Source organism: Fulmarus glacialis, unplaced genomic scaffold (assembly GCF_000690835.1).
Source record: "Fulmarus glacialis isolate BGI_N327 unplaced genomic scaffold, ASM69083v1 scaffold31508, whole genome shotgun sequence".
Taxonomy (NCBI): domain Eukaryota; kingdom Metazoa; phylum Chordata; class Aves; order Procellariiformes; family Procellariidae; genus Fulmarus; species Fulmarus glacialis.
This window is the reverse complement of record NW_009229500.1, coordinates 327-11,947: the sequence shown is the minus strand read 5'-3', so window position 1 is coordinate 11,947 and position 11,621 is coordinate 327. Positions and strand designations below refer to the sequence as shown.

Genomic DNA, 11,621 nt, shown 5'->3' with positions numbered 1-11,621 from the left:
ATTACTGCCCCACAGCGCGCTCTCCATGTAATGTTTAACCTCTGTGTCCCTATTTCTCTCACAGAAGAGAAGAAAAGATTTTACAGGATTTTTCAGAGGCTAAACTCACTAATAATTACTTTACAATATAGAAAGAGTCAGCACTTACCAGCAAAGGAATATATTTACTCCCCCCCCACCCTTGACAAGAGATTTCTATCATTCTGGGGCAGAAAACCAGATGTCAGATTCTTATCTAAATGCAAACTAGCAAAGCAGGCTTCAAAAGTGCTGTGAAGTCGCACGCTGACATTAACCAAGTACTTTTCCTGCTGTGAAGCTTCCCTCTCCTGTGACTCCAATTTAACTTAAAAAATGGGAGGAAACACTTGAGTTTATATTATGAACAAAATTCTTGTAAACAGTTTACCTTGCCTTTAGACATAACTAAGATGTAATCTCCTTTGGGAGCAGGGTGATTATCATAATAACCATACTTAGACTCATTTCAGTGAGGCTAAAAGTGATGCTGAATCGTTGCAGGCAGGACCAAAGCTCCTCTTTTCCTTCTGGTGCAGGTTCAGCTTTTGGCGACGTGTTTTCCGATAAAGCCTTTTAAAGGCCTGGCAACAGTCCGAGCCTCCCTGCTTCAAGAACAAAGCCCAGATTTTTTGGGAACGTTTCGGTACAATTTGTGCGACAAACAGGCTACGGCAAGGGTGGAGGTTGCCACCTCTGAGTATCTGACTGCAGAAGCCATTAGCAGCAGCTTTCTGTCCAAACCCATTCCGCCTGTACCAACCTGCTGCCGAGCTACGGGCTTCCTTAAGAACAAAGACGTAGATCAGGACCCCTAATGAGTTCCCTATACGATTTGTTACCATGAACCTACAAAACAGCAAAAGCTCTAGATCTTGAAGAAAGAAACCAAGGGAGGCAATGAGCTTTTACACGTGAACTAATGAAGTCTACATTTCAACCCGTTCTCAGACATAACGCCCCAAGAAGAGCACGTGCCTGTGTCACACTCCTGGATCAAATTCTCCAGGCACAGCGTAGAGCAGAGAACCGTAGGCAGAGGGCACCAACATCCTTTGTGCACCTCCTGTGGATGGAGCACAGGCCCATCCCCAGCTGCCTGCACGCGCAGCAGGAGCCAAGCGTCCAGCAACATGCCCGCTAACTCACGTCAATGGAGCAGCCAAGGAGAGAGCCTTTCTGAAGTGCCTTCTGGATGATTTTGAAGAGGTTGGGTGGTGCCTTCTGCAGCTCATACCATTCTGCAATTCCACCGGTGAAGTCCTCGAAGCCTTCAGTGGTGGTGCCACCAGAGAGAGACTCGTAAGATCCATTCAGCCTGCAAGGGGACAGAGACACACAACCACCATGCTCCCTATTCTCCTCTTCTCTTGGAGAGGCACACTCGGTTGTGCCAACTGTCACAGCATTTCTGATTTCAACAGTACCACAGCAGCTACGAACACACTCCCCCATTCAGCTTTGATTCTTAGACCTCTGTACTTGGAAAGCCCAGCATAAAATCTTATACGACCATGTATGCAGGTTACAGGTTCATATCAATGACAAAATGACACTATTTGAAGAAAAAATAATATTTAAAAAAAAAAATCAAGACCCAACAATTTGCCTCTCTAGTTCCACACACAGTCTTTCAATCCCCTTAAAAATTACAGGTTTGATTTTCAGCTTATCTAAATTAGCTCAATTTCTTAAGTCAATTGAAAACAGTAATGTTAGATGACAGAATTCCTCCCTGACCATCCCAAAACTGGAAATTCAGATTTGAGCATCGTCACCTTGAACAGAAACCTGGGCATGTGGACTGGAGTGCTTTGCACGCTGAAGCACGGCAGCTGCAAGCCCTCTCAGGTGCGTAGAGCACGTGAAACGGAGCTTCCCAGGCCGTGGTGACAGGAACAGCCTTGCCATGAGATGCAAGGACTATTTCTCTTGGCTAGCAACAAAGCCAGTACTTTTGGCTACTTGTCTTAAGCACCTGTCAGCAAAGCTTTACTGAAGTAGTCATTGTGGGATACCCCAGAAGATGTAAAGGCTAATAATTAGGCTGACATTTTAAATGCATAGTATCCGTGCAGTTGAGGATGCTATGGGAAAGCAGAGGCATTGGGAGATTTGAGTGGGGTGAAAGCCTGGCCTCGACTCACTTGGCGTAGGCCTTCTCCAGCAGCGCGCTCCAGAACTCACTGCCCTCCGCCGAGTGCACGAAGAGCAGCTCCCCGTTCTTGGTGGGCAGCCTGTCGTCCACCACGACGTCCACCCACTCCCCGTACTGCCAGAACTGGAAAGGGAGCACAAACACCTCGTCACTGCCCCATGCTGCGCACTCAGGTCACCAGGACGTTTATCTGCCACCACCAATTTCCTAGAGGAAAAGCAATTCCCCTCACAGCCAGCTTCGCCCACCCTGTTCAGGGATGCACGTCCTCAGCTGGTTCTGCTGATGGAGGAAGGACCACAAAGACAGACCCTGCTCCCAACCCTTTGGTTAGCGGTCTTCTTCCTTCTACCACCATCAACCTTCATGGATGTCTCTGTTTTTCTACCTGGCTCTTTGACGTCCCTCAAAGTGTTCCAGGAAACATCACACATGTAGACATGGCCAGCCACACCGGCTCCTGGCCAACAGCACTGGGGGAAGGCTGTTTTCCACCTACCTGGAAGTGGAAGATTCCTGCATATTTATCCTGGAAGCTCTGGTCTTTGGGAACGACACGGGCCAGAATTTCTTCATTCAGAGTGAGAGAGGCAATAGCTGCCAAGAGCCAACAGTCCCCTGTCAAAAAAAAAAGTTCATTATTGAAACTTTGTTCTTTAGTTTTTGTACTGCATAGGGATTGTGCGTTTACAACCAATAATCACCTCAGCTGCAATGAGATAGTCCCTCCCATCACTTTACCTGTAAGGCAGATCAAATGCATGTACACAAATACACGCCATTTCCAGACATGCGTTTCCTCAAGATCAAAGTAAGAAAAAAAAGTAAAAGCAGGCTTTTTATGATCTACCAGCAGTTATCACCCATGCTGGGACTATTTGAAAGAAAACTTAATATTCAGTTGAGTGTCTACAGATGTTGTGGTTTAACCCGGCCGGCAGCTAAACACCACACAGTCGTTTGCTCACTCCCCCCAAGTGGGACGGGAGACAAAATCAGAAAAAAGGTAAAACTCGTGGGTTGAGATAAAGGCAATTTAATAGGACAGAAAAGGAAGGGAAAATAATAATAATAATGCTAAAAGAATATACAAAACAAGTGATGCACAATGCAATTGCTCACCACCTGCTGAGCGATGCCCAGCCAGTTCCCAAGCAGCAGCCACGACCCCCAGCAAACTCCCCCCAGTTTTTTTGTTCAGCATGATGTCATATGATATGGAATATCCCTTTGGCCAGTTTGGGTCAGCTGTCCTGGCTGTGTCCCCTCCCAGCTTCTTGTACACCTCCAGCCTCCTCGCTGGCAGGGCAGTACGAGAAGCTGAAAAATCCTTGACTTAGTGTAAGCACTGCTCAGCAACAACTAAAACATCAGTGTGTTATCGACATTATTCTCATCCTAAATCCAAAACACAGCACTACACCAGCTACTAGGAAGAAAATTAACTCTATCCCAGCTGAAACCAGAACAACGGGTTAGGAAGCAGCATGGGGAAAAGGCGAAGAGCAGGGCCTGTGGGTCCGCACAGGTACTCAGGGGTGCAGTTTCTCCTCAGAAGACCAGTGTTTTCTCAAGCATAGGCTGTTCTCCTTTCCCTCCTCCATGTTTAATAAACGCCTGTTGACTTGCCATCCAGAGGTCTACCCTGTGGACGAGCTCCCTTTAAGGTCTCTTGCCAGCCTCCTACCAAATAGGAGCTCCTTTCACCTTACACATCTCTGGAGGCTCTTGTTAAGAGGCCTCTCTGTTTAGTCCCACATCTCGTCTCTGGCGCTAGTCACTAGAGAGTCACGAAAGGTCTGAAGGCAGGCACTGTTCCCCAGTCCCACACACCTCTTCACCCTTCCTGGGATGGAGCCAACATACACCGAGCCTGCATGCCAGAGTCCCAGGGTCCAGGCTGTCTGGACAGTATTCTTCCACACCATCTCCTACCACGCAGAGGGAGCAGAAGACCACAACTATATAAACATTACCTCTATTTTTTGTAATTATTTTCAGAAACCAGTGTTACTTTAACAGAGTGGTTACCTTGCTGCTCAGCCACAGGTTTTCTGCAGCCCATTAGCAAGGTGATTAGAGATTTAAAGATCCAGCTGGCCCCCCTGACTCCCACAACCCAACACAAAACTCCTTGTTACCTTTACCAGATCTGCTGTTGCCTTGCTTTGTGAACACAGGGAAGTCGGTATTACACATCAGATCCCACAGAATGGTCCTGCAGCATGTCTAGGATTGCAGGCTCAAGAAACATGAACCAGCCACAACTGCTAGCAAAGGGGCCAGCAAAGCAGCAGTCTCTATACAGCCAGCTCTCTCCTATAGGAAAAGGGTCAAAAGCTCCCAGGTGAGAAGCTGGGGTTCAAATGGGCGGCTGGGAGAAAGCCTTGGGGAGAAGCAGCTCTTGGTCACCCTCAAGCTCAAACCCAGCACCACTCAGACAGCACAAGGAGGAACACAGGCAACCTGCAACCCCCTCCAGGCTGCTCATCGCTTTTCACAGCTGATCCCCAGCATCAGCTCTGTGAATTACATTTGTCCCATGGCCCTTTTCACATCTCATGAGAGGTGGAAGACGTGGAATTTCAGAATAATTTCCAAACCTGAGATGCTTTTACAATTTCATAACCTAAAGGGGAAGAACCGAACATAAAACTTTCCCTTCAGCCCTGCCTCTGGCTGCTTGTACTGCAATGGAGAAATTGTGTCAGAGAAATTTTTCAAAAAGGAAAGTCACCTTGTCATTCTCCTGTGACAGATTATGAAGCAACAAGGACGTTCTCCTCCCTCCTCTGCGACAGCACATCCATCTCACCCTGCAAAATGGCGACTCTTCTTACAGCCTCCTCTGTAGCTTCCATCCGTTCCCTGGGAGCTGTGCACCCTCTGGTGCCGTGGTGCATTCAGAGGCACCGCCAAGCACAGCAAATGTGCTTGCTGGGAAAGAGATTGGGGTCAGAAGATACTAAGAGACATTTTTAGATAGGCTAGTTTACAATTACCAGTATGATCCTCTGGCCTCCAGCCACGTGAGGGCTTTAGCAGTGACCCTTCACATCAATTCCCTTTACAGAGGAGGACACTAAAGGGCTCTGCAAAAAAACCCTTCGATCAAAAGGCAACAACAGGGCTTCAGCTTCAGCTCCAGCTCAGCTTAGATCTGTGTTCTCCCATACACAGCCTGCCTGCATAAAGTTATTTTTGTGTTGTTTTTTTTTTTGTGTGTGTTTTTTGACCAAAGGAGTCTCCAGATAAACCTGGAAACATGGTAAGCACTTGGGAGAGACTGCCCAGAGATCCCTTCTGTACTGAGGATTCCTGTTTTTATTAAGTCTCCGAAATAGGTAGTTTTTGAACAAGAGTTGGGGTTCTTCAAATCCAAGGGACAGCTCCCTTCTAGAGAACAGCCCTGGCACTTTGACGGGAGCTCTTGCGGGGTGAGGCTGAATTTGTATCTTACTGTCTCCACTCCTTCCTTCTTGATTTTCTCCCACTGGCACTCATCACACAGCAAGTTGATTCATTAACTCAGACAAAAAAAGTCTTTCTGTTGTCTTACTGAGTTAAAGAAAGTTAACAGCTTGTGACAGGGCTCTTCTGGGTCAAGAGAGCAGTGGGTTATTATGTATTTGGCAGTAGAAATACCAAATGTCAGAGACATTGTGGGAGAAGGGGATGGATGTAAATATACATGCGCACCGGACCAGCACACACCACAGGAGAGCGGAGCACTCTCCATCAACACCCCAGCACTGCACGTGGGCAGAGAACCCTCGGCCTCCCCCACAAACATTCTTCTTCTAGGACCCACAAGCCACTGGCTCATAGGTGTTTTTAAGATCAACAAAATCCTAAAAGAAGGAAAAGAGTGGGGATCTCCATTCTCCCTCCTATGCCACCGTCCCTCCAGCAGGAACAACCACTCTCAGCTGGGAAAAGTTAGCAAGCCTTAGTAAGACTTCTAACAAACAGGCAATCTCAAAGCATCCTGGACACTAGGAACAGGCATGAAACAAGTCACAAATACACAAATTGATAGGTTAACCAGCCTGATCTCAGCACAGAGGCCAAATAACTGATAACCCGCAGCAGAACAACCCCAGCAGGCATCCCAGGCTCTGCAAGGCTTTTACAGACAGACACGCACAACTCGGAGGCAAAGTGAGTCTCTGCATCTTAGACCTACGCTAGCTAGACTAAAGCCAGTACAGGTATCCTTACCTAGACTACTAGGATGCCTTCACATGGTTAGGCAAATACATGCTCTTATTCAGACTAAATTAGATAAACCCAGAAAGAGAGCAACTCAGCCTGCTCAGCACCACTGTGCTAGTCCAAAGGCACAGCTGGATAAAACCATGCAGCTCCTGGCCTCTACAGCAAAGATGCAGGCAGAGCTGAAGGCACTTTGCGCATGCTCTGTCGGGTGGGTGGAAACAGCGGGAGGCATGTCCTACGCCCCTTGTTCACAGTCAGCTGTGGAGGTGTTTTTCCTCTCAATTGCTCAATCTGCAGCATATACCAGAGTTCACATTGCACAGCCTTACTCAACCAGGCAAACTCGACTGCTCCAAGAGACCCCCAGAGCATTTGACATTGGTGTTACCACCCTCAGAAAAACTCTGCTGGTTTAAAGTAGTAGCAAGTCTGACTCAGAAAGCAGCTGTCCCATCACTCTTCCAAAGAAATATTAGCATTTCTATTCCATAAACAAGGCAGAGGCTGGGCAGGCAGACAGCAGCACAGAAAGAATAAGTGAAAAACTCCACCACAGTAGCCAGGAAGCCTTGGTCATGAAGCTGGTCAGGCATCTAGATTAAGAGCGTACACCCTTTAATGCTATAATACATCTTTGAGCCAAGTTTCCTCTGTAGACAAGAAACACTGAAGTTCAGGGAGGCGAAACTGCCCCTAGAGGACCTCTAAGCCCATAAGCAGAGTTTATAAAGAATTTCCTTTACTTTCTAGCTGTCCCATCAAGGCAGACATGAAGAGAAAGAAACAGCGACTTTGCTGTAAAACCTCTCTTTTGAACTTTATACTGGTTTCTAAGGAGAATTTGGAATCAGACAAACATAGATCTTAACTTGGACAACTCTGGGCAAGGTCCTGAGGTTAAAAGGCAGATGCAGCATATACGGGAGACACACCACCCTTTGGTTTCCACATTTAAAAGTGCTCAACAGTCAGGATATCATCTCTCCCTTTCAGAACAGTCATCACTGAAAGTAGACCTGATAATTCAAAGCCTGGATGAGAACAGATCTTGTGACAATACCTGGAGTTTTAGCCTACGCTAAGTAAAACTGAGCAGGGTCTTTACCAAATAAGTATAAGAACTGGTACTTTTGTAAAGCTCTTGACAGCGACTTTCCTTTGATAGAGAAGGAAAGTTCAAGAGGAGGCTAACAGACAGGTTACTTGTATGAAGAATTTGAAAGGCGTGTTAGCAAGGCTAGGTTAATCATGGAGAATTTTTGTAAATGCACAATACAATAGGAAGAACAAGGTTTTAAAAAAAAAAAAGGGAATATTATCAGGCTGTGAGTTTATTTATATTAACAAGAAGTACTATTTTTTTCCTGCCATGCTTCCTTTTTGCTGCTTTCAGTGTTTTATTTCTTATTTCTATACATCCATCTCTGGATTTACCTAATCTCCAGCTACAAACAAGAACGTTACAAAAAATACAATTGCAAGACAAGCACAAATAGCCATAAGGGCTTAAAATTGGCTATTCTGGAGAGCAAAGACAAGCAAAGCATCCCCATGAAGTGCCTGGAGGGGTATAAGCGAAAGGCAGCTCCTCTGGTCACTGCACAGCCCATGTAAGAGTATGGGGTCACAGGGAAAATGTACCTTCAGCCAATCACAGACACGTCATTATTTTAAAACACTCATAGCTATAGATTAGCAACATCAACAGCTGAACATATTTATATTAATACCATGGGACTCCAGGAAGTTTTCTGGTTAGAAACATAAGGCTGTGGCCACCCACTTACAGCGGTTGCCAGCGTGGGAAAACCATGCATCTCATTTTCTAAATTAATCCTACCCAATTCATTATTTTTCCGCACATATTTATTTAAGGAGGAGACACCTGTGTCTAAACAGCAGACGAGAGATACTGCGCTGTGTACGCCCCAGTGTTGTGATACCATGGTGACATCCCCTCCAAAGAAGGCGGTTAAGGGTGAATAAGCTTCCTCTCCGCAGTGGCTTTGGTTCCTCCCCTCCGCTTGTAATGAGTCACCACATCCCAAGTGCTGCCATTCTTAGCCAAATACCATCACTGACTTCAGATCTGATACTGCAAAACTAACTCCAAATACTCGCCTTTAAAAGTTTCTTCTAAAAAGCAACAAAACCAGAATAAAGGATAATCCAAAGCCCAAGGGGCAGAACTTGGGTGTCTGGAGAACTTAATGAACTGCCACCTTGAGGGACAACCTTTTCTGCATTGATGATCAGCTATGCCTTTTATGCATTGCAGTGTCGTATAGTCCAGGTCAAAAACAATGAAACAAATGTATAGGCTGCATCTGGCCCACAGATCAAAGACTCTTGCGCTAAAAGGAACATCTGTACCACCGCTCATTAGCCGAGCTGTTCGGTTACACATCCCCTGCCAAGAAGCCTGTTGCAGCAGTGATGGGTGCGTGGCTTTGGATGCCTCATCTGTCCCTGCGGTACTCCAAGATGTTCTGAATGGCTTAGCAACAGTGATGAAACTCTACGTGGGCACAGGTCTTTTGCTTTGTGATCAAGCTTTTGGGTGATACATAGGCTACAAAAGCTTCCTACAGAAAAAAGCAGCATAATAAAAAGTACAGGTTTCCAAGAGCGCCTGACATCTTCCAGTGCAATCTTTGTGACATCCTAAAATGTGATGGGACATCAGTCAGCACACAAAGTTCAAGTAAATGGAAGCTTAAGCAAATATATCGATACAAACACTGGTGTCAGACCAGGCAGCGGCAAAAAAAAAAAAAAAAAAGCCTTTCTACAGCACATCTGCTAGCCTGTGTGAAAAAGCAGAGATTCTATACAGGCTCTTAGTAAGTCAACAGCTATGCAGAGAAAAGATCAATAGCATATAATTTTTAATCAACCACTAAACTGTCACACAATACCAAAATCCTGCCCAGATTCATAAGAAGATAGTGGGGTGAGTCATAACAGTAGTTAGTCATGGTGAAAACAGTAATATAAACATGAACACTAGCAACCTCCTATTCAAATATTGTTTCAAGAGGTAAAATAATACCTGTGAGTCAGTACCAGCTTTGGTGGCACACTATAACCTCATGAGAGCATCTGACTGGTCCAAAGACCGTTAAGACAACAAATGCTTTCATCCATTTAAAACAAGGTTTGGCATTAGGAACAGCAGCTCCATAATTTGAAAACTAAGTTACAAATCTTTCATCACAGTGCTTTTGCTGCCACAACATCTGGAGAGGAAAGCTGGAAGCCTGCAGAAGGCAGAAAGCAACTAAGTGCCTTCAGAAAGGAGCATCTCTGCAAAGTGTCAGCTGTTGAAATGGCATTACAATAAAATGTAATTTCAAGTTGAACAACTCCTTAACTGTTAAGTTTCACATTAAAAAAAAAGAGGATAGATGTTTGGCACGTGTGTTAAGCACTGGGACACACTTTATGCCAAAGTAGTCATGGTGGGAGACATGACGTTGGGCAGAGAGAGAACACGAAGGAAGGTGGTGACATGCCAAGGACTTCACTGATTATACAACAGAGCCTAATCCACGTCACAGATGATATTGGGGGTATGAGGAGAACTAAATTCACAATCCATGTATTTTTTATTGTCAGGGGTTTTTTTACACAAATTGTATCTAGTTGCTAAAGCACCAACCTGAATAACTTCTGAAAGAAAACATAAGCACAAAATAAGCTTCCCTATCACTTATATTTTTGGACATATATATATATATTTTGAAAACAAATAGCAGCAGCGGGACTAGAAACTAAGAAGCCGAACGTGGCTAATATTACACTGATGAAAACCAAACAGAACTTCATCCCTTTGCCAACCCCTCTGCGAAAACACAACACACAGCATCCCTACACCTAGAGCTCTCCCTCAAACCATGCTATCAGTTGAATCTAAAACCCTCTTCCTACAGTTATGGAATAAATAGGAGCCTCACGGCTTCCACTTCAGCTTCCTCTCGCATCCCTGCAGCTATCCTCCTCGCCAGCCTCCACGCTGCCTTCTGGGAGGAGAGGCACGGAGGCGCTCACCTAAAACCCCTTCTGGTGGGCAAGGTAGGAGAGAGGCTTCGAGACCAGGATAGCTGTGGACGCACAGCCAGGTTAAGCCACTCGCTCCCCACTGTCCCCTGGGTGCAGCCCCCCAGGGCTTCCCTGCAGCTCCCGGGGCTCTTCCAGAATGGCTGACCCATTGATGCCAACTGAGTGGCAACCACGGCAAAAGCAGAAGGCTCACAGGCTGGCCCATCCCTCCTGAAATACCCCAGTTTTGTTTTCCTCCAAAGCTGGCAAGCGGCTGGGAAACCTTCTATATAATTTGTTTTCTCCGTACTGCATCCTTCCAGGTTTCATGGGATCTCTCTTGCTCGGCAGCACTCTCTCCCACTGGGGAAAGAAATACCCCGCTACACACACAACTGCTCTTCTGAGCAGAATCCTAGTAGCAGAAATTAGTCAGGCCGCTCTCAGGTACACAGGTGCGGACATGAAAGGAACTGGTAGTGATCAGAAAAGCCATCAGGAAACCAGCCTGTGTCACCCCTGCTCGGTGCACACAGCAAGGCTGTGCTCAGTGGCCAAACACACATGGAGCCTACCTGCAGCTGTCGACGAAAGGCAAGAAAGATCTGGATTGATACGAAGAGAGATGGTAGGATGCAAGAGGATGTGTTTGCAGAGTGAGTTACAGCCTAGTATAAATGCAGATGGTGCAGCAGGGGACCGTGGTGCCCTGGGCAGCACCGGCATGGAAAACTCAGCTTTCTGCCTCCACCTTACCTAAGGCCCCTTGGCAGATGTCTGTGCGAGTGGCTCCACCGGCTATGAACAGGGGGCTGGAACACAGCTCCTGGGAAGGAAATAAGCCATACATTACATATATCCACAGGTAAGGAGGGGAACAAGGTCCCACTTGAAGCAAATTTAAACAAGCAATTGACCACAGCAGGACAACACCACAGAGCTGGAGCAGGTCATGAATGAGTGCGGGCACCAGACACGCTAAGCACGGTGAGAAAGGGGGCTGGTGACCAAAGCTCGTGGGCAGCCATCTCGCTTCACAGTGTGTACTAGGAGGGCCACTGCATTTTTACACACGTGCACACACCGCTCCGCTATTACCTCCCCACCACTGACTACGTCAGGGTCTTTCAGAAACGCCCAGGCACCCCGGAGTCCCTTTGACCCGATGGCTCCCGTGGCCAGACAG

At 46.5% G+C, this 11,621-nt stretch overlaps 1 protein-coding gene across 1 annotated transcript in view; it reads right to left on the bottom strand.

The window, feature by feature from the left end:
• Positions 1-11,261, bottom strand: part of CAPN2 (calpain 2, (m/II) large subunit) — a gene marked incomplete at its 5' end in the record, with an annotated part of 27,611 nt that extends 16,350 nt beyond the window's left edge. Inside the window, 4 exons of the mRNA XM_009583880.1 lie at positions 1,168-1,336; positions 2,166-2,299; positions 2,676-2,794; positions 11,192-11,261. Coding sequence (XP_009582175.1) covers positions 1,168-1,336; positions 2,166-2,299; positions 2,676-2,794; positions 11,192-11,261 — 492 coding nt within the window. The remainder of the gene's footprint in view (positions 1-1,167; positions 1,337-2,165; positions 2,300-2,675; positions 2,795-11,191) is intronic.
• Positions 11,262-11,621: the final 360 nt, after the last annotated feature.